At 43.3% G+C, this 20,949-nt stretch overlaps 1 protein-coding gene across 1 annotated transcript in view; it reads left to right on the forward strand.

Annotated features, from left to right (window-relative positions):
* Positions 1-1,132: 1,132 nt before the first annotated feature.
* LOC120836322 (SEC14-like protein 2) overlaps positions 1,133-20,949 on the forward strand; it is a 75,472-nt gene continuing 55,655 nt past the window's right edge. Inside the window, exon 1 of the mRNA XM_040218037.2 lies at positions 1,133-1,505. Coding sequence (XP_040073971.1) covers positions 1,446-1,505 — 60 coding nt within the window. The 5' untranslated portion in view covers positions 1,133-1,445. The remainder of the gene's footprint in view (positions 1,506-20,949) is intronic.

The raw sequence follows: 20,949 nt of genomic DNA on the forward strand, positions 1-20,949 counted from the left end.
TGGGAAGGAAGAGCGACCGTGACGCCCCAAGCGGTTAACTTTAGAACTACACGGATGGGGACAACAAATACAATGACTCAGCGCTCGGCCGACATAGCCGAACGCGGTGTCAGCGTTCGGCTGGAGTTCGTGTTCTCCGGCGAGGGGGAGGAAAGGCTCTTTTGTTTCCACTCCGGCCTGCATGAAGAATGCAGTATGCACGGTCCCAGCTCAGCATAAAAGCCGAGGTGGGTCAAGCTCGCATTCTCTGAGGATAGATTCGACACTTAACGTCGCTTCGCCGATTGTTAGTATTTTTTACATTAAACTGTGCCCCGCGCTCTATTTCAGATGATGACATGGACATGCCCATAAGGCCTCTGGGCATGTGCACAGGCCTTGTGTTGAGTAAACACCGAGTATAGGGAGAACAAACGGGTCAGAGCGCCCCATATAGTGTGATCTCCTGCCCAATAGTGAGAGTCGGAAATAGCACTCATTTCTGGTCGTTTAAGGGTGTTAACAACGATAGTATTTTCTTTATTGTGGCACCAGGACTTGGCATCGTGACGTCGCGTGACCTAAATGTGACAAATCCGGGCGTCACTTAATGTCGTGGCAACATGTGATGTCGATTCTGCGCTAAATTTATCGGGAAAAGTGACATTACGCAACCTTAGGTCTCATGACGTCACGTCGTCATGTTACCTGACGTTAGCTCACGTGATATTAGTTCCTCCGCTAAATAAAATCGGAAAATTTACATCACGGTGTGGAATCGTAGTGTCACGTGACCCGGTGCCATATCGTCACAATATCGCGTGACATGTCACATAAGTTCAGGTCACTTCACATCAATTCTCCCGGAAATTTAGCAGGTATTCACGTCACGTCGTGGTGTCACGTGATGATTTAAAGAAACCCCCAGAAACGACAACATTCAGATAAAACGCGCCCCCATACCACATCTGGCACCTATGGCAACCACTATGCTCGCAGCCGGCGGGCTGTATCTAACTGAATCTATCACTCGCCCGTAGACAAGATCTCGGAAGAAGCGGGATTCCGCGCGAAGGGCAGGACCCGAGAACGCCGACGACGCGCCTCGCTGACCTTCCATTGATAAGCGGGCACTCGCCGGCGCGCTCGCCCCGTAAACATGCCTGGAACGCACCTGATTGCCGTGGAGGCATGTAGATTCAAAAAGAAATAGATTTCCACCATGGATAATTAGTATACGGTTCTTCGATTAGCTCTCGCCCGTTTATGAATCGGGGTGTAGCGACCTATCGCTGCGAGGGACGGCGATACCAGTGACGGTCGCTGGGGGAGGGAGCTCCGACGTGCCGGCCTTCGACGAGCGTCCTTGTTGACTGTCGCCGACCGGTTTGGTGCCGTGCAGTGCGGCTAAGTGCTACTTCGGTGCGCGGGACGGCAGCAGTCACGCGGAGTGGGCAGCAGAAGCCATGGACAGCAGTGGATATCCTGGACACTTGAACGAGAAACAGCAGTTGGCGCTCGATGAGGTGGGTGATGTGCGACTAGAGCCACCGAGAGTTTCAGAAACTAAGGATGTGACTATTATGTTTACGCTCTTATTACGTTCACGCGATATGTGGTAAGAAAATGAAAACGCCGGGCAAGTAAAGTGAGAGTGTGTGGCAAAAACAGCGCGCAAAGAGAAACGAATGTGTAAGAGAAGGCCGCTTGGCCCTGTCTCTTCTTTTTTTTTGCCTTCGCTTTTGTTTTTGCAGTGCTTACTGCAGTAGTTATTGCATATTATATTTCCTACCGCAAAACATAGTTTACAGCGCCTGGGTATATGTGGAAAACAAATTAACGTTTTATCAAGTAAGGACGATGTTGATAGGTTAAAGTGAGGGCGCTGAAACTCCGCTGTCAGCATGCCTTTCATCACAACGTGAAAAGCTGTAGCGACTCATAAATAACCCGTTTTGTTTGGGGGGTCTGTCTGCTTGTTTGAGTGGTCACATTGTTTACTGAGGTCCAAGCTTGGAAAACGCAGTTTCAATGTCGAGACGTTTACTTTTTCATGACCATAGCTGTTAGTAAGGGACAGAGGAGATATAGAAATCTTCATTTTTTCTTCTTTTGGACACAAGGGTCGTTATATTCGAAATAAATAAATAAATATAAAAAAAGTCCCACTTACGGTTTCAGCGGCAAATATTTTCATAAACTAGTGAGAACAACAAAGACAACGAAGGCGGCTGTGGTGAACGCCGTGACATGGGTATATTAGAAACATGTCAGCACCAAACACAACATCCTTCAATTTAAAAAGAAATTAATGACAAAAGAATCATTTAATTTTGGTGATATTTAATGGTGCTAACATAACCTAAATAATTCGATTCCGATCAAGCTGAGATGTGCAACAAGAAACGACACTGGGATTTCTAGTGTCCCAACAGCGCTTAGGCAGTATACCGGATGACTGCGGCGCTACGCTAAGGGTCCTTGGAGCGTGGCTGCAAGGGCTGTTGATTGGGCAACCTCGGTGCCCAGGGATCTTGAGTAGGTAGCCTTGTGTCCTTTTCTTGATTCGAAATGTATCTCAGCAAGCGGACGTACTGCCACACGAACTGCTTTTTACACCGCGCGAACTGCGAAATCGGCTCGATTGGCAAACGCTTTCAACCCACTTTGCAATGTAAGGCAATAGACGTTTACGTCTTTCCGGCTTCATCGCGACAACTTTTATACGCATGCACCCAATCGTAAGCTTTATTTAATGATCTGTAGGAGCAGTTCTAAATAATATATATATATATATATATATTCGTCGCGTATATCGTTGTAGCGAACATTTTATGAATGACGCACTGGGAATTCCATTGAATTAATGCATTTTTATAAAAAAATACAACATTGGCCAATACTTCAGCCTAAAAAACGTCCGTGTTTTCGCTTTTCTGGAAAACACGGAGGCAGCCATTTGTGATCAACAATGGAAGGATGTCAGCAAACAACGAAGCTCAGAACACGATTACATTAAAACAAAATAAGGCGTGTGCAAAGGAAATGAACATCACGTTTCAATTCAATAATTTTCCCCACACACGTAGCATTTTTTTTTATAATCGTGTTCTAGGTTTGCTACTTGCCGAAATTCTATTGTTTCTGGCTATTGGCAGTTTACTTTTTTTTTTCTAGGAAAGAGAACTATGTGCTATCAATGTAAGTTTGAAACTAAATGCACCGCCTTGTCTCGAGTGGAGAGCCTCGTATACTGAACGCTTGCAGACTTGGGACGCGCTGGAACACAAAGGAGACGTCTCGTTGAGGAAGACCCACACTGCAAAGATCTACGAACCAAACGCGACGCTTTCGCAACAAACATATTCCAAATCGTAACAGGAGTAGTTATTTGTCTTTAATAATTAACAGTTCGACCAGAAGTACGTGATTTGTTAGCCAAATATTATGACATCCTTGGACGTGGGTAAAAATCCTGGAAAGATATATCTGATGTTAATTTGCCCCGATCCGTCTCGATCTGTTTCGTATGCGGGTGAAGTGACCTCCGACTCGCGCCGCTATCGGCGGAGATTAAGATAGTGAAGATCTAGCTCAGGACTCAGCAGTCTCCAGTGTCGTCGCGTTTCCCATTTCTGACTCGCTTATCAAGGTTGACCACGTGCAAGGAGAGAAAAGGGGGGGGGGGGGGGGGGAGGGGAGCCAGACGTTGCTGTGTTGATGTTTTAGTTTGTAACGCTTTTTTAAGACGGTCTGTGCAAAGCGAGGCGGCAGTACAAAACTCTAGTTCAAATAAACTGTAGGCAACCATGTCGCAAAGTAGAAGCTAGAGCCACTAAATGAGCTGCGCTTAGAGTATCGGCACTCCGTTCCCATACATTGTTGTGGACGCCGCCATTTTGGCTCGTATGCAGAGCAGACGCAACTGCCGATCGTCATGATTCAAAACTGCGACTTCCTCAGCATCAGATTCGGTGTTAGGAAGCTCATGTAATATTGCCTTGCTCGGTCGCGAACTGTTTAAACATTTGTGGAGGGCGGAAAATCGTTTCCTTTGATTTCAGATAAAGCTTCAGATAACTGGCAACCATGATTTTAAGATACAATACGGCCAAGTGTCGTTACTCGGAAGCGTAGCTTATTTAGTGGCACTAGTAGAAGTCAGTCTGCTACATGTTTCTGCCGTAACCCCGTCCAACAATCCCTTGTTTATAAAATTCAATCCACCACCTAAAAAAGTGCACACTACCAACACTGTTGTTATTTCTTTACACTTTGTGACAAATGCATGCCGAATAGATACAAAAAGAAAGAAAGAGAGAGATGAAAACATATCGGAATGAGTTTCCAGTTTTAAAAACGACCCCGGCTTTTCAATAACTTCAAAATGTGAAGATATAAGGCAAAGCGTTTTGAAATAAAAGGTGCGAATAGAAAGAAATGAAAGGGATTCAAACTTTGAGCGACATGGCAGATATTACAGTCACAACAGCACAGGCACCGCAGTGTTGGCGGTAATGCGTTGGAAGTAACGGCGTTACCATTACTTGCATTACGTTACGTTAATGTCGTAACGTACTCGTTACATTTTCAAAACTGCAACGGGTAAGGTAGCTACGCTACTTATTTGAAGTAATAGGTACCGTATTTACATTACTCTTACATAGTCTCGAAAAATTAAAACAAAAAGTATCTTTAAATTTGTTCAGTGTTTCTATACTTAGTTTTACTTTCAGTCCAGACGCAACCGATGCTACGAGCTGATGGAGTTAATCAGACAGCGTCGAAAGGGCGGCATTATCAAGTTCGTCATATTTCTGTTCGTGTTCTATCATCTCTGAACCAACCATAAACAAAAAAGGCCCAGTGATTTGCGATTTTGTCGCTGTTTAATTGGTCCGGTTATCTCGTAGCGTCGCCTGCGATTGAAGATAAGCTGAAACGGAGTATAGGCGACAAGTCATTAACTATTGCACTCGTTCCAGATACCTTCAAAACTTCGCATGCCTCTTCCCGACGCAAAATGTTCCACCTTAGAAAAGACACAACGCACCCGCCCTTTGTCCCAATGTCAAAAAACGTTGTCGCAAAAAAATAAAGAAAAACGCTGTTACCCTTAATTTAAAAACCAAAAGTAACGTGCGGTACTTTTAGTCGGTAACGGGATCGGTAACGCGTTCACTTTATTTTGATGTAACGTACGTATGTAACGAGTGACGTATTTGGGTATTTCTTTTTCGGTATAACGCCTATAACACTGCTGGCACGCAATAGAATGATATGCAGTATCGAAAATCCCTTGACAAGGAGTTCATCGAAGTGCAAGTAATTGACTGTAATAATTCCTTCGCATAATCTCAACCTCATGGTTTCACGATGTTAAAGCACAATGGCAGGTGTCACGTGACTTTGTGGTATCACGTTCCGTGACATCACGATTTCATGACATGCCGTCTCGTGACGTCACATTGTCATTGTGTCGCTTGATGCCCTGGTGTCACGTGACGTGAAACTGTCAATTGACGTTATAGTAGCAGTTGACGGACGTCACGCTTATAACGCCACGCGAATACCTTTGCGCTAAATTTAACTGGGTATGAGCCTACTAAATTTGCACCTATATGCACGTGCTTTGGTTACATGATCACATGGCTAGTATTCTTTTTTTCCCTAAACTGAACGAGGAAAGTGCAATTTACTTGTTGCATTCCCGTTATACTTCCGCGTTATGTTTTCATTACTAGACTTCCTTTGCAAATTTTTGTTTTAGATTTCAATTCGCAGCCCGGACCTAAACCTGTCCTCATTATAATCGTATTCAGAATGTACACCCGCCGGCAATATGAAGGTGAACACCTTACCTGGTTTCTTGCCTGTTTTACGGCTCCCGAAAGCTATATTAGGGTGATTTCAGATAAGATCGACCAAAGGATGGCTAGTCGACATTTTCAAATCAACTGATGTTTTTATATGTTATTGTCTAGTGTCTGGTATGAACGAATCCAAACTTAGTTTTGACTAGAAAAAAATACTTGGGGACAGGAAAAATCGTAAGGCATGAAGGTGGTGGAGAGTTGCATTAACGCGCACTGATGGAGGGGGCCCGTTTGAGAGTGAATAACTAAAGCGATAACATTAGGAGAACTCTAATACGTTTTAGGCGCAAACTATGGGTATAGCTTGCTTGTAATATAAAGTAATCATATTTATTTAAAATTTATTTATTTTTCTAAAAATTGACAAACATGCCTGCTCGAACGACAAATGGCAAACTTTGGAGGTCTGTATCTCATGAAATAATTTAATCATTATGATATAATTTGCAGATATTATTCTACTAATATATAGCTAATATTTCAAAAATAACTAAGGTATCTGTGTGATACAATAGTTAGGATATATTTAGTCAAACATGGAAAAAAAATCAAACAAAGAAAAATTCCGATGCGAATAAAAAAAAAACACCACCCTCGATTTTTTTTAAATTTAGGTAACCTGTTATACTCTATTTCGGCATTCATTTCCATTAAAAACATGTTGCATCATTTTATTGAGAAAGAAGATACAACTCCCCAAAGTAGGGTTCTTTTTCAAAGACTACACTTAGCAGTGTTTTATACAACTGACTCTGAGTTCCAGTTTCATGAAACCAACACACATCTTTTATATATTTTTATTCAGATGAGGCCAATGATAACTAAAGAAATCGTTCACACACTTAAAGTAAGGAGAAACTACTGTGTACAAAGAGGTATCATATTACGGACTAGTGATCCGAGAAAAGATCATGCAGCCATCGGCCACTAGGAACTTTGTTTACTTTATTCTCCTGCGACACTATATGCTATTCCCTCTTCCGCTCTACCTTCATCTCTCTCTCTCTCTCTCTCTCATATATATCCCTGATATATATCCAGAACAAAAACATGTTCAAGCATTCCCTTTCTGCGTGGTAGTGTTCTGTGGCTAGCAAAAATCATTTCCTCGCTAAGCTCACGATTATGGCAAAATAGTTGCCGGAAACCGCAGACGACACTCGTCGCTAGTTCTGGCAAAACGGCCGATACAATCTTTTTTTCGCATTTCCCCGCTCGCTGTCAAGGACAAGGGGGTTCGCTTCAACCAGCAAAACATGGCCGCCGACGCCTGTTTACTGAGCAGTCATGCCTGTCGCCATCTCACTCGCTGGCGTCACGGGCAATAATATCGGGCACAAAGGGGCACACCAATCGGCAGCATTATCCCCAAATACTCGAGCCTCGCGTAAATACATAGAGTGTAAACGCTGTCGCCATGTTATCGTAGTAAGACCGCCCCCCCCTCCCCCACAACGGGGGACTGCAGTACGCGACGGCGTACTAACACAACGGCGACTATATCGACATCGCGGGCTCCGAATTTTCCCATAGTTCTACTCCACGGGCATTTCTCGAAACGCTTGATATTGTGTACGCCCGCCTGGAAGGATTTCAGCCGTGTAGTTAAGATAAGGCGGTTCTCCGCGGCAAAAGAAAGCAATTTCACAAAAGCTTAAAAGCGGCGGCGACGCGTGTGCGGTGAACGCTTGTAGTTTTGGTGTAGACAGGGTGTGTGTATTCTCGTTGTTGACACCAGCCGGCGATAAGGCACTGCAGGCGGTAGCTCAGTACAGCAAGGGCTAATCCGAGTGACCATCAACGTAACCTTACCGCCAACCCCTCGCGAACCGGTCGCCGACATGGCTCAGGCTGTGTCATGAACCACGTGGTAGAAGCTCGGGTGCTTTCATATCAGCGCGTGGAGGGACGACAGTGCGATTCCGGAAAGTCTTTTTCGAAGGCCGCTGACCACAATTTTTTGTCTGGAGACTTTCCCTCTTTCTTCCTTTGACGTGGATCAAGCTTTGCCGACAGCCTCAGTTGTGACCTCTCTTTTCAAATGTACGTTTGCAGTGAGTGAGCTCCTCAGCCTCGGACTTGTCACTTGTGCACCCAGTAGTTCTTTCACTTGGCAATTATATGCCATCAGTCGGGGTTTAATTTCTATTATTTATGTATACATTATGAAGACGTCCTGGAGCTCCGAACGAGTGTTTTGTGCAGATTACTTTTCCAAACACAAAAAGACTATACCAAAGCAGCGGAATTTTCGAAGTGTTGGCGAGTTGGACCTAAACTCGTTGAAGCAAATTCTTCCGCCTGACTGTTCCACCAAAGTGAGTGCGACGGACTACCTGCGCTACCATTGCTTCATGCACATCACTAAGGAGATCTCGATGCGAAGCTCAGAGCAGTGCCCTGACATATTTGTGCCAGCTGAAGAAGCAATTGAAGATCTAAATCGCAGCATACTACCTACAGATGTGTCGCCGCTGAGACAACCAAGCGTCGTAAGAAGTCGGGACAGGCCTGCCTATATCAAGAGAAAGCAGACAGAACTGGAGCAGGTTGCTGTCAAGAATATACGCTCAAGGCTACGTATTGCGTAACGACAGGGACGCACCGTCGGGGTCGTCCGAACCAACATGCTCCACATGCACTGAGTGGGTGGACAACTTTCGGCAGGCCTTTGAAACCGCCACCTCTCTCCGGGAACGTTGTCAACTGCTTACACTCCTGCCGTCAACACTGACGAAGAATGAGGTTCAAAAGATGATTCCACAGGCCTCAATGTACCTCATCAGTAAATCCCGAAAACTCAAGGAAAAGCATGGCGTGTGATATAAGCCGGATCCTTACACGAGGTGCAAGGTGAGCCCTGAGAACCTGTCTGCTGCCCTAGAGTACTTCACGAAAGACGAGCTACAATGTTCGCGCCAAAGTCCCAACCAGAAGGACGTCATCTCTGTCATGCTCAACGGAGAGAAAACGTTCGTGCCAAAGCGCTTCATGACACGCTCAATACGAGAGGCCTTCCGTATATACAAAGACAAGCATCCCGATTCCGGCGTTGGGCTAACGAAATTTTATTCGTTGCGCCCTAGATGGGTCCAATGTATTCCACACCAGGAAGTGTGCGTTTGTGCGCGCTGCGCCAATTATTATCTTTGTATTGCCGCTCTAGAGAACGTTACAGGCTCAACATTCAACACTGGTGAAATGAACTCGGCATTTCTGTGCGACCCAGCAACAGAACTGTGCCTTCAAGGAGACTGTGATCACTGCCCAAAAGGCCAGTTTCTTACACTCCAGGAACTTGATATCCCGGAGGATGAAGAGATTGTGCTTGCAACATGGGAGTCCGGCGACCTTGTGAAAAAAACTTTGGAACCTGAGACTTTCCTAAAAGTCATCCAAGTGACGGTTGGAAGTTGGGTACTTCACAACCATATCCGGCAAACGCAAGGTAAAGCGATCTACGATGAAAAACAGTGCATGCAACGCGGGAGCATTGTCTTTCATTTTGACTTTGCTGAAAACTGGACCATCGTGCTTCCTGACGAAGTGCAAGCATATCACTGGAAAAAAAAACAAGTTTCGATATTTACATGTGTAGTGACGACAAGAAAATCTACAAACAGCTTTGCCATCATCAGTGAGGACCTGTGTCACGACACCGCTCACGCTTGCTTGGCTCTAGAAAAAGTGAAGGAGTGGGTTGAAGACAACGTTGCGGTATACTCGTACGTGACGTACGTAAGTGACGGCGCCGCCAGTCATTTCAAGAATCGCTACCAGCTTCACCAATTTGCAAAGGACGATTGCCCACAAGCCCAGTGGTTATTTTCTGCATCTGGACATGGGAAAAATGCATGTGACGGAGTTGGCGGACTCGTGAAGCACCAGGCCACGCTGAACAACCTGAGAGAACGTTCAGTAAGCGCAATTCAGACGGCCAGGACAATGGTGAGCGTTCTATCAAAGAAACTGAAAGGCGTGCATCTTGTATATCTGGACGAAAATGAGGTTGTTCGGTATCGTGAACAAAAAAAAAAGAAGAGTGGCTGACGGTGCGCGCCTTCCCTGGCATTCAGTCTTGGCACGCGTGGCGGCTCAGCAAGTCATCAACAGAAGGGACCTGTGACGTATATGTAGCACGGACAGTCGGATCTGCTTGGAAGCAACTTTATTAAATGGGTACAGCGAGGAAAACCTTAGCGTAAAGTGCCGAATTTGATTTCCCAAGGACTGCTCATTTTGAATACAGGGACATCTTATTTATCACATTTTTCTTCACGGGGTATTTAACCTACTGTTTTTGTTGGTGGTTACTAATAATTTTTATCTGATCACTATAAAAAAATCCCAAAATGTTATCCTCGAGCAGGATAAAATATATCGGCTTGCCACGATTCATTCATACACCGAGAGCATCGAAGCTGCTCCAGTTAGGCACTATGGCATCCGTCACCTGAAATTGTTTGTAATCGTAAATACACAGCCAACTTAAATATCTTACTATTATATCTTTGTTTTTGTGTGTGGAAGTAAAGTTATTTATTTTACTCTAGATGTAAAATATACCGGAAGGTACAACTTCACACTGCATCATCTTTTCTCAAATCATTAGTCTCTAATATGATACCACTTTGTACGCTTATGTAAAATGCTGTATATAGTTTCTCCTCCCTTTTACTGTGTGACCGATCGCTCTTTTTATCAATGACCTCATCTGAATAAATGTATATAAAAGATTTGTGCAAGTTTCATGAAACTGGAACTCAGAGTCACTTCTTGTATAGGACACTGCTAAGTGTAGGCTTTGAAAAAGGACCCTACTTTGGGGAGTTGTTTCTTCTTTCACAGTGCAATGATGCAACATGTTTTTAAAAGAAATGAATGCCGAAATAGAGTATAACAGGGTACCCAAATTTTAAAAAATCGAAGGTGGTGTTTTTTTTTTTATTCGCATTGGAATTTTTTTTGTTTGATTTTTTCCCCATGTTTGCCTAAATATATTGTAACTATTGTGTCACTCAGATACCTTATTTATTTTTTCAATAATAGCCATATATTAGTAAAATAATGTCTGCAAGTTATGTAATAATGATTAAATTATTTCATGAGATACAGATTTCCAAAATTTGCCATTTGTCGTTCGAGCAGGCATGTTTGGCAATTTTTAGAAAACTAAATAAATTTTTAATAAATATGATTACTTTATATTACAAGCAAGTTGTACCCATAGTTTGTTTGTAAAAAGGTTTAAAATTCTCCTAATTTTATTGTTTTAATTATTCACTCTCAAACGTGCCCCCTCCATCAGTGCGCGTTATTGCAACTGTCCACCTCTCCCTGCCTTACGATTTTTCTTGTCTCCAAATTTTTTTTCTGGTCAAAACTAAGTGTGGATTCGTTTATACCAGACACTAGACAATGTCATATAAAAACATCAGTTGATTTAAAAATGTCGACCAGCCACCCTTTGGTCGATCTTATCTGAAATCACCCATTAACTCCCAACGGTTCAAACGGTACGCGGCTTGGGGTCTGAACTTTGCGCTCTGGCCCTCTTCTGGAACAGAGCTTGTTCCAAAACTTGCAGGAGCGTCAAAAACAAAAAGGGGGTTGTTCACCTTCTTATCGCTCACGGGTGTACAGTACCGTAAGATGCTGCGCGCGGACTAGATATGAATCAGACCCTTTCCACAAATAAGTGTGATTTACAGTCTCATATAGAAGTGTGATGTTCGCCATGCCAATGGCGTTAATGAAATTATATTTTATCGGGCACATTTCTAAGTCAACAGAAGGTGATGAAGTATTCAATGTGCAGCTGTTTTACGATGACTTACAGTTTCGGTCGTGACAAAGATAAAACCGGTCAGAATGAAGCTCCAACCAATCGCTGACCTTCCCTGGTCTTTTACCGAGATGCTGAGCCACTGAAACGGTCGTTGACGGTCCTCCACAAAGGCATGCTGGAGAGGACACAGTAGACTCATAAGTGGCAATAACCTGGTGTGATATGGTAATGATGAACTGAAGTAAACGAAATGAGAGGTAACAAAAACTGAAGGTCGGTAATGGTGACCCCCATGCACAGCTGCTGCAAAATGTCTATGCACCAAAAGGATTTACAGCCTATCATCTGCCGCTCACAAATGGATTGAATCTGAGGGAAGAATAGACGCTTACGAAGCTCTTGTGTTCGATTTTTGGGTTCTATCGTACTAACCCCTCGTATGTATCGGCATCGTATCATCCACTCAAGAGCAGCTTCAATGTCTTTCTTCATTAGTCACTAGAAGACCGCCATTAGCAGGGCACATACGCCATTTCTCAGATGATGATAGTAATCAAAATGCGCCGATTGGATTTAGAAGAGGCTGTATTGCAGCACGTTTGCGGGCGTCGTCCTGAAAGGAACATTCAAGGTCCCGTGAAATTTTCGCAAGGCCGGAGCACGACTAGCTTTGAGTTCGAAGGCCCTCGGCAGTCCGCCGGCAGCGGCACCTTGATCATTTTTATATAAGGTTTTAATAGCACTGCTCCTTTCTCAAAGCTTGTCGGAGAAATCAGCGATTAGTAGATTTATATGGCTATATTTTCAATATGCAGTGCTCATCCAAAAGGTTATGTAAATTTAGCTATTGGGTCTCTTCCTTAGGCGAAAAGGTTTTCTACAGTATATATGTCGGTCTCTTATTCTTCCGGTTGCTTTTTTCTTTTTTTTTATGAGTGGTCAGTAAATTTTGTTTTGTTGGCGATTGCAACTCTTTTATAATTTATTCGGGTGTTAAAAAAATTTCGCATGACACGTTTTTGGGTACTATATATCATCCATGAGATCATTTGCGTGTTGGCCGGCACCGCACCGAGCATGGCGGAATGTTTTACAATTCATTCGCCGTACTTTTGAAGCGCTTTTCAGCCGCCGTGAAATATTTTATTATATCTGAACCAATCATAAGAAGAAAAGACCCAGTGACTTTGACTTTTGACGCTTTTGACGCTGCTTGATTGGTATCATTTCCTCGTAGCGTTGGTTGCGTTTGAACTACAGCTTAAAAGAAGGACAAAGACAGGTTTGTTTTATACACTTATTATGTGCGCAACATCCATTTTGTTGTACATACAGTTTGACTAAAAATGAATGATGGAATGAAGTGTCCATGTATAAGTGTTCAAAAATCACAAAGCGAATGCGCGCTAAAAAAAAAAATTAAGATTTAACGCACATTAGCAGATTTTCGTATTCTAGTAGTGATTGACGCTCTACGAAATCCACACTATGAGCTGAGTAAAAGCGGTCAGATTTTAATAGGCGGCAGCAGCTTTGTGCGAAGCAATGTGACTCACTATTGATCGTGCACAAAATTGGATCACTGAGTGCTCCCATGATGGACACCAGAAATGGGGACAACACAAACACACGCGTCTCGAATGGTTACCAGCAAGAGTTCACAAACCGTTGCAGCGAAAATGGGCGCTGGCTGTGACCAGCAAAAATCACGGACGCTAAACATCAAACACCTGCTTATGTCAAAGCCCCTGTTAAAATTCATACGACGACTGGGCAAGTCTGGAGTTTTGAAACTCGTGCGTAACTACGATGCTCAATATGCAACCGATATTTGCATAATCAACTTGTATGCAGCAAGGAAGAACGTTTTCACTCGCTTAGATGGATTCTATGACCACACTGTCAGCAACGCAGAAGGTTCACGTGTAAGAATGGGTAAGAAAGAGAATGGGTATGAGTGTAAAGTTGATTTAAAGCAGATGATAGTGTTTTAGAGGTTGATTAAAAATTACATCACCATCTAAGATGATCACGATGTGTCTTTTATATTTTTGTGCCGCACATATCAATTAGTCTTTCCCGTGTATGCTAATACATAGTGGAAGATTGAACTGCCCAGACAGATTACCTTTAGTGAAACGGGTACCTTTTCAAAGTATTGTTATTGGAAGGCCGTTGTTAGCGGTTGCGATTCTTTGGAACAACGCAGACATTTATTGTTTTATTATTTCCCTGAATGTGAGAATGTGAAGTTGATTAAATAAATAAAGCATAATTTTAAGGCTGGAGCATACTCGAATAATTCGAAACTAGAGCCCAAAACAGGCTTGATTATATTATTGAGGTAATATTTAAGAACCTTTTTTTATTCTCGCAATTTCTTATTTGAAGTTAGTCAAGATGTCCGACTCCCAGACCATGATTTCTTCAGCTCTCGAAAACAGACACTTCTAAGCTTGACACTGCTTGGCTTTGAGAAAAAAACTCACAAATGTCCTGTTGTTTGTGTCGTCAAATCAGAAATAGCAATTTACATTCGCGCCAGGAAAGAAGAAAAACTTTTAAAGGTATCTTGTATTTTTTCATAACCTTAAAATGAAGTGAGAACGACAGTGCCCAGAAAGCATTCACCGCATACTTCGCTGCCCCATGTTCTGACGGGCGATGCAAACGATCGTACCCATCAGGAGGAAGTAAAATCATGAATTCTGGAAAAATAAACTGTCTGCTATTGGTGCTGTGGAACTCCCTGACAGTACCCAAGGATGGAGGGTTAACGTAATATCTATAATATTCGATTAGTAGCGCACTAAGCATTTGGCTGGCTACTTCAAGCATCGCGAAATACAACAGTACATTAGGGTGATATGGAAACTATGTAGTGCGTATGTTAAGTCCGTGACAATAATGCAACGTATACTGCTAAAAGGCTGCAACCATTACAGTTCTTTAAAATAAAAGGTTAGTCTTTATGGATGAATAGAATATGCATGGAATGCGGAAAAAGTGTAAAAAGACAGGTACAAGACAAGTTGAGCCGTGTTGCGGCAGAAGGTACCTTGTTTATTTAAGAACATCTACAAGATCTGACTCGAATACACTTAATAACGTCATGAATATACATCAGTCGATGAGCAGTACCAGTGGCCTAATTCTATTGTACGGAGAGGGGAAAAAAACTGAATACGTTTAAGATATGAGGAGTGATCGGTGAGCTAAAGAGACAAAAACATCCAGTCACATCTACATAAACCTTAGAAGAAGTGCTGGAGGAAAACGAACGAAAATATCGATCCCGACACACCAATCACTGAAGCCTGACACGTCGAGCCAAGTCTGCACGAAGGACGATAATAAGCACACTCCTTCCGCGCAATCACTCTTACAATAAACCTTCCCGAATCTACCTTTGCCAACGCATTTTATTTGAGATAACCCGTGCACCTTTCAGTCCGAATTTCGCTGCTTATTTCCTTATTTTTCATGCGTCTCAAAAAGTATGCGATGATATAAATTTTTGTTTTTTAAACTTCCCGATTGAATTTACGATATATCAAGTTTGCGTCAACCCCGGATCATTGCAGATACCACAATGCTCTTAGCGACATTAGTTGCCTCATGGGAAGCTGCCGGAGACGTCTTCCTGCGTTTCCTTGACGTCTCGTGCAAAACAGACGCCAGAGCAATAAAAAAAGAAACAACAGGAAAAAAAACGTAGTATGTTTTTTTGTTATATTGTCAAATCAGCCAAGTTACTTTACGGTGTTGCTTTCGTACCAACCGCTCTATTGGCAAATTAATAATGAAGCTGACACTGCTTTTGCGCGCAAAGTATACATTATAATAAAAATGAATCTGGAGCGACTACGTTACCGCAAACTATTCTTAGGGGAGCCAATGGCTGGCTATCTACGGAGCGAGATCTGCGAATGACGAGGTTGGAAACATGTTTGTGCAGCTTAAAAAAAATACTGTCTGCAACGTGACACTCGGCATGACGCCTATTCATGATCAATACCACAGCGCAGACTGTTTTTTTTCTAGTTCTAAATAAATGGTGTTCAATAGTCTAATAATTATTCGGTAAAGTGCTCTAATTAGCATAATAATTAAAGTAACAATGAAATGAAGAAAAAAATATTTTAAATGTCATAATTGAGACAGGTATTTTATTTAACAAATTTTCCACAAAAAACAAACAAACATCGCGCTATATTTACGCCGTTAGGCGCAATTAAAGTGGAGGACAAGGCACGCTTTAAGCTCCACCCACATATCAATGACCCCCCCCCCCCCCTCTATTACTACTGGATTGGCGTGGCTGCTCGGTTGAACAGGCTAAGAAGTCCAGTATCTTCCTTTCGAGAAATCTGGTGCGTCTAGTCTGGTGTGTGATACCGCCTGCTAGTTGTACGAGCAGACGCGCATCAGCAATTAAAATGGTCTGCTATTTCACCACCGCCTATCGTCGTCTACAGTGCCCGTGAGACGCAGAGACAAAAACTGCATGTCGGCGTCCGTTTTCGCCTCCGTCCGTCAGATATTCCGCCCCCCGTCTAAAAACTTCTTCAACGCTCAGAATACGAGACCATAAAAACTGCGTTCTAGCGTTCTATCATGCTCGAGCCACGGTTCAATACAAGCATTAGTCAGCCTCTATCGATGTGCGGTATTAAACGGCCGAGAGGACTAAATATATATATAAATATATGCAGTCCTTCCAGGCTTTACTGTTCTTGTTAATTTTTAACGCGATAGCGTTTAGAAGCTTGGGACGCGGCGGCCTCGGTGGCGTGCCAGAAAAGCCGGCGGGACGCGAATAACCCGATAGCGTTAAGAAGCTCGTGTTGCGCCGGCCTCGGTGCCGTGACAGGAAAGCTGGCGTGTATTGAAAAACCTGATTGGTCGATAGGGTCATGACGTCACAGCCACAAGACCTATACTTCGTCTCACCCTACGATGGACTAAAGGCCAAAGCCACGAGCCGCAGGTCCAATCACGTTCCACGCTATACTATGACACGCTTAACATTGAATAGGAGTGGACGAATAATGCTCGAATCCAAAAACGCCGCAACATTTCTATAGCTTCGACGCTGCAAAGAGCCTATATGTCGTTGAATTCTTTGCGATGTAAAATTGTTGAGTCACTCAGTGCTCTTCGATTCGAACCATTGTCCACCCGTCCCCTCATCAGTGATCCGAGACGCGGGCACCGATACGTGCACCGAAGCGAAATACCACAGAATTTTTAAGTGTCTCGTGATTGGACCTGACGGTCCGTAGCTTTTGCCTTTAGTCCATCGTAGGGTGAGACGAAGTATAGGCCCGTCTGTCTCGGGGAGCGTACTGTTTCCATCCGTCGCCGATTCCGCCCAGTGGCGCTGCGATCCTGCCGTCATCGTTCGTCCGTGGAGGATGCGTACCCCGCAGCTAGGCCGCCACTAGGCCGCCGGGAGAGGACACGTGTGCGATGGATGCGGCGCCATGTACCAATGCGGGGCGCTTTTCTCAGTTGTCATCTGCCACGAGTGCGGATATCGCATCTACGTCCGCTCCTGCTCGGCGACGGAGTCGGTCACGTGAGACTAAAGCAGAGAAGGCGGAGACGGAGGCTAGGCTTGAAGAGGCGATGCGCCACAAGCGGGTCGAGGATTCGATAACGCTCTCACGTTCCACTTTTAAAGGGATGCTGAACGGAAATTCGGATTTCACAAAATAAGCTTGCAGACTTGTCCAACACGGCGCCATAAACCACAAAACATCACTCATATAGCCATATCTCGAGCGGATGGCCGTATTTCTGGAAAATAAAGGTGCAAATAAGGGGACAATGTTGACGTCATCTTATCGCAGCAGAGTTGACAAGGAGGAGAAATTGCCTCGCTCCCTTTCCTCTCCGCGCCCTCGCGGTGTCAAAGCGAAAAGAGGAGGAAATGAGCAGCGCGAGGTGACGCGTCTTTTGGCCCTCGTGCGAGCGCGCTGTTCTTTTAAAAAATACGACGATCAGTTGTAGATACCACTTTGCGAGTGACGTGTTGGGATTTGTAGCGTCCCGCCTATTGATTCTGCGTTGTTTTCTGAAATTCAATTTTCGGTTCAGCATCCCTTTAAAGGAGAAGCTTAAGCGTCCACCGACCTTTTTTCACATGACATCCGGGAGGAAGGTAGGTGAGCGTCATGAGACGCAATTAAACTGCGACGAGAAAATATTACTTTGTTAGACTAGGTGCACTGCAAAACTTAAGAGCTACTCGCTTTCTGAACGAAAATGACGGCAACATAAACAAAGAAACGCCCGATTGCCTCCAGTCTGATAGCTCGTAAATTCTTACCGGAGTAGGCTGATATATATTCTCGGTATTAAACCATGGTTGTAATCACAACGGTTGCGCATTTCACAGAGCAGCAGGGCCGCTTTTACGCGAACAAACATCTTTATTTAGCACAAACTCGCGCGAAGGAACACATCAAGCGAGATCAAGCAGCGTAGTCACGTGGCACCCTAGGATTGGGCCAGTCCCGCTACTAATCCAATCACCCACCGGCACAGCGCTTCCGAGGGCACGTAATTGCGACAGTTGTTTGCTACAAACCAGATCGGTTGAGGAGATGTTCTTATATAACCTCGGTGAAGTCTGAACGACTCGCACTCATAAAAAGCAAATATCTCAACTACCTACGCTCCTTGAGCACGCCGTATATGCGCCGGCAGCCATGGTCGTTATCGGTTGGGGACGAACCGGAAAGGCAATCTCGGACTTTTTTTTAAAAACAATAATGACTCTATCTATATCGTCTTGATTCTCAAACATAAAAAAATAACGTCGATAAAAATACTATTACGCCACGGAGAGACAGGTTTACAACATATTTTTCACACGTCAATCATTTCTCCAACCAATGAGAACAGAAACAAGGTGTTTAGTTTTGTAAGCACCGGGCGGTGCCTAGAGCAGGGCTACCCCCGCCTAAATGGCGCCTGAGCGCAAAAAACAAATCTCCAAAGAAACACTTTCGTAAAAAAGACAAACTCCTTTAAATTTGCTCTCTTCACATTAGTGCATTTTTAAGAGACCGATAATTATGGATACATAGTTATATAAGTGGTGAACCGCAATTATTGAGCTCATATTGTTTAGGCGATAAAAGAAGAGCAATTTTGAATTTATTGTTTAATTTAATTCATTCATTTGTTTCGCGTATACGTAGAAATAAAGTGTTAAAGTGAAGAGACGACAAGAAGAAATGTTTGCACCTTTTCACTGACGCCAAGTTGACAGTTTTTAAATATTGTTGAAGTAATAGCGAACAATGCTATGCGGGATTTTCCTAGAAACGCTTGTATTATTTAAAAACATAATAGAGTGGATTTTCACACAAAAATTGCTACAGCTTTACTGATCCTTTACCTCCCTTTACCATGGGCAGCAGCAACGTGTGAAACGAAACACAACGAAGGAAAATTCTCTAATACGATGCTGTGGCTTAAAAATATGGTAAAACTTTTACAAAAAAAAAAATTTTTTTAGTGCATGTTTTTAAGTTTAACATGTGTCCGGTTAATCGGGAAAAGTAAAAATCGACGATAAATACATAACTTGAATAATCGCTGGATTGCCAAAGCGATTTACGTGTAATCTTGTTAATTGTACCAAAACATAATATTAAAAGATCAACTTATGGTGAAGTACGAGCGTATACATAAATTCTCAATTACCGCGAAATGCAAAGTATTCCATTCAAACCATATATAGAAAGGCGCGACGTACTTTAAATGCCATTTGGCATATCTGTCGTTGAACTCTTTAAAGTTCGAAGTTTTTTAATGAACCTGTCGCCAGCCGACCACCTGCTGCTAGGAGAGCGATCCGTGAATAAAATCGCACGGCGGTTAAGTTTTACCGCGATCCTAAGTAAAGAAATGAAGCACTTGGACATACCGGAGATGGTTCAGAAATGCCTAATATATTGCACTGGGGAGGCTGTTGGCCAACAACACAGAGTGGATAACCGCACTGATATCGGAACGTGTTACCTATTGATTTACACATTGCCCTACTTCTACGATGGGTACAGCTAGTAACGACTTATATGTCATTTGCAGCTTAAAAAATGCCGGATGAGGCCAGTTCCGAGCATCTTATTATCGCTGGATGGACGGATGGATGGATGGATGCTAGCGGCTTTACCCTCCACAATGGGCTGTAGCTTGCGCCACCTAGCCACCGCTCTGCAGCCAAGGAGCCGTGTTGCCAATTCAGCGGTTTTCCCTCTAAATTTAGCAGTATTCTGAGTTGTCTAGAAGAATAATTTGTCGTTTTTTGGAAGGCGGGATTTTTTGTGGTGTTGAATTTATGTTAACATGTGTTTCTTTTCTGATGGTCTAAATAGCTTAATTTATTTTATAAGACACAGTCAGGGTCGTCATCTTTGCTTACTCTCACAAAAAAAAAAACAAAAAAAAACAATTGTGGTTAGTGAGAGTAGCTTTCGTGACGCCATCCAGATATTACTGTGTGAAGCCTTGAAATACCCTCTTACCTTATTTATGCGCCAATGTAGGAACTCGTTTTCCAAGCCTGCCAGATGAAGTGAGCCCAGTGAACTTTGCACAATAGTTCAGGAAACATGGGGGCTGTAGGAGTCGAAACTTCGAGACTGGTTACTGGAAATTCCGTGCGACGTTAGACGATTTGAACTGCCACCAAATACTGCACTAAAGATTGGAATGATGGTGGTTTACATCGGCAGGTATGGCAAATATAGCACACTTGGTAATACCTGGTAGCAATAAGTTCATGCAGTAGACATCATTCTGTGCAAGGAAGCAAGATGAGTCAAAACCCATAACTCCCTTCTAAGGGTTCTTTATTTATCATGCTGTTTCTAAACAAACTACAGCGGTAAATTGTGTTCAAAAGTCATTCTTGCCTTGCCCCTAAAACTCAGCGGTTTTTAGCTGTTTTTCTTCGGATTCCAATTGCGGGTTTTCAAAGTTTGAGTTGGCAACAATAGATTACTGCATTAGCCGATAAGACCGACAAAAAACGATTCAAGAAGCAAGACTCTTTAACATATTAATTCACACCCCGTCTTTCTTAAACTGTTAGTGGCTATAGTTACCATTGGAGCGAGTAACAAGTGGCAGTGCTGCACTCTAAGAAAAGCCTGCGAGTTCACTATCCCGCATAGCTCAGACACATCCGATCACCTCGCTCAATAGAAGAATTCAAGGGAATTAATACGCGATCTATTCGTGCTAAGAATAGCACGATTATATTTGAGACCATTAGATGTATGTACG

The sequence above is a fragment of the Ixodes scapularis genome, unplaced genomic scaffold (genome assembly GCF_016920785.2).
Source record: "Ixodes scapularis isolate PalLabHiFi unplaced genomic scaffold, ASM1692078v2 PGA_scaffold2__306_contigs__length_199485367, whole genome shotgun sequence".
NCBI classification, from domain to species: domain Eukaryota; kingdom Metazoa; phylum Arthropoda; class Arachnida; order Ixodida; family Ixodidae; genus Ixodes; species Ixodes scapularis.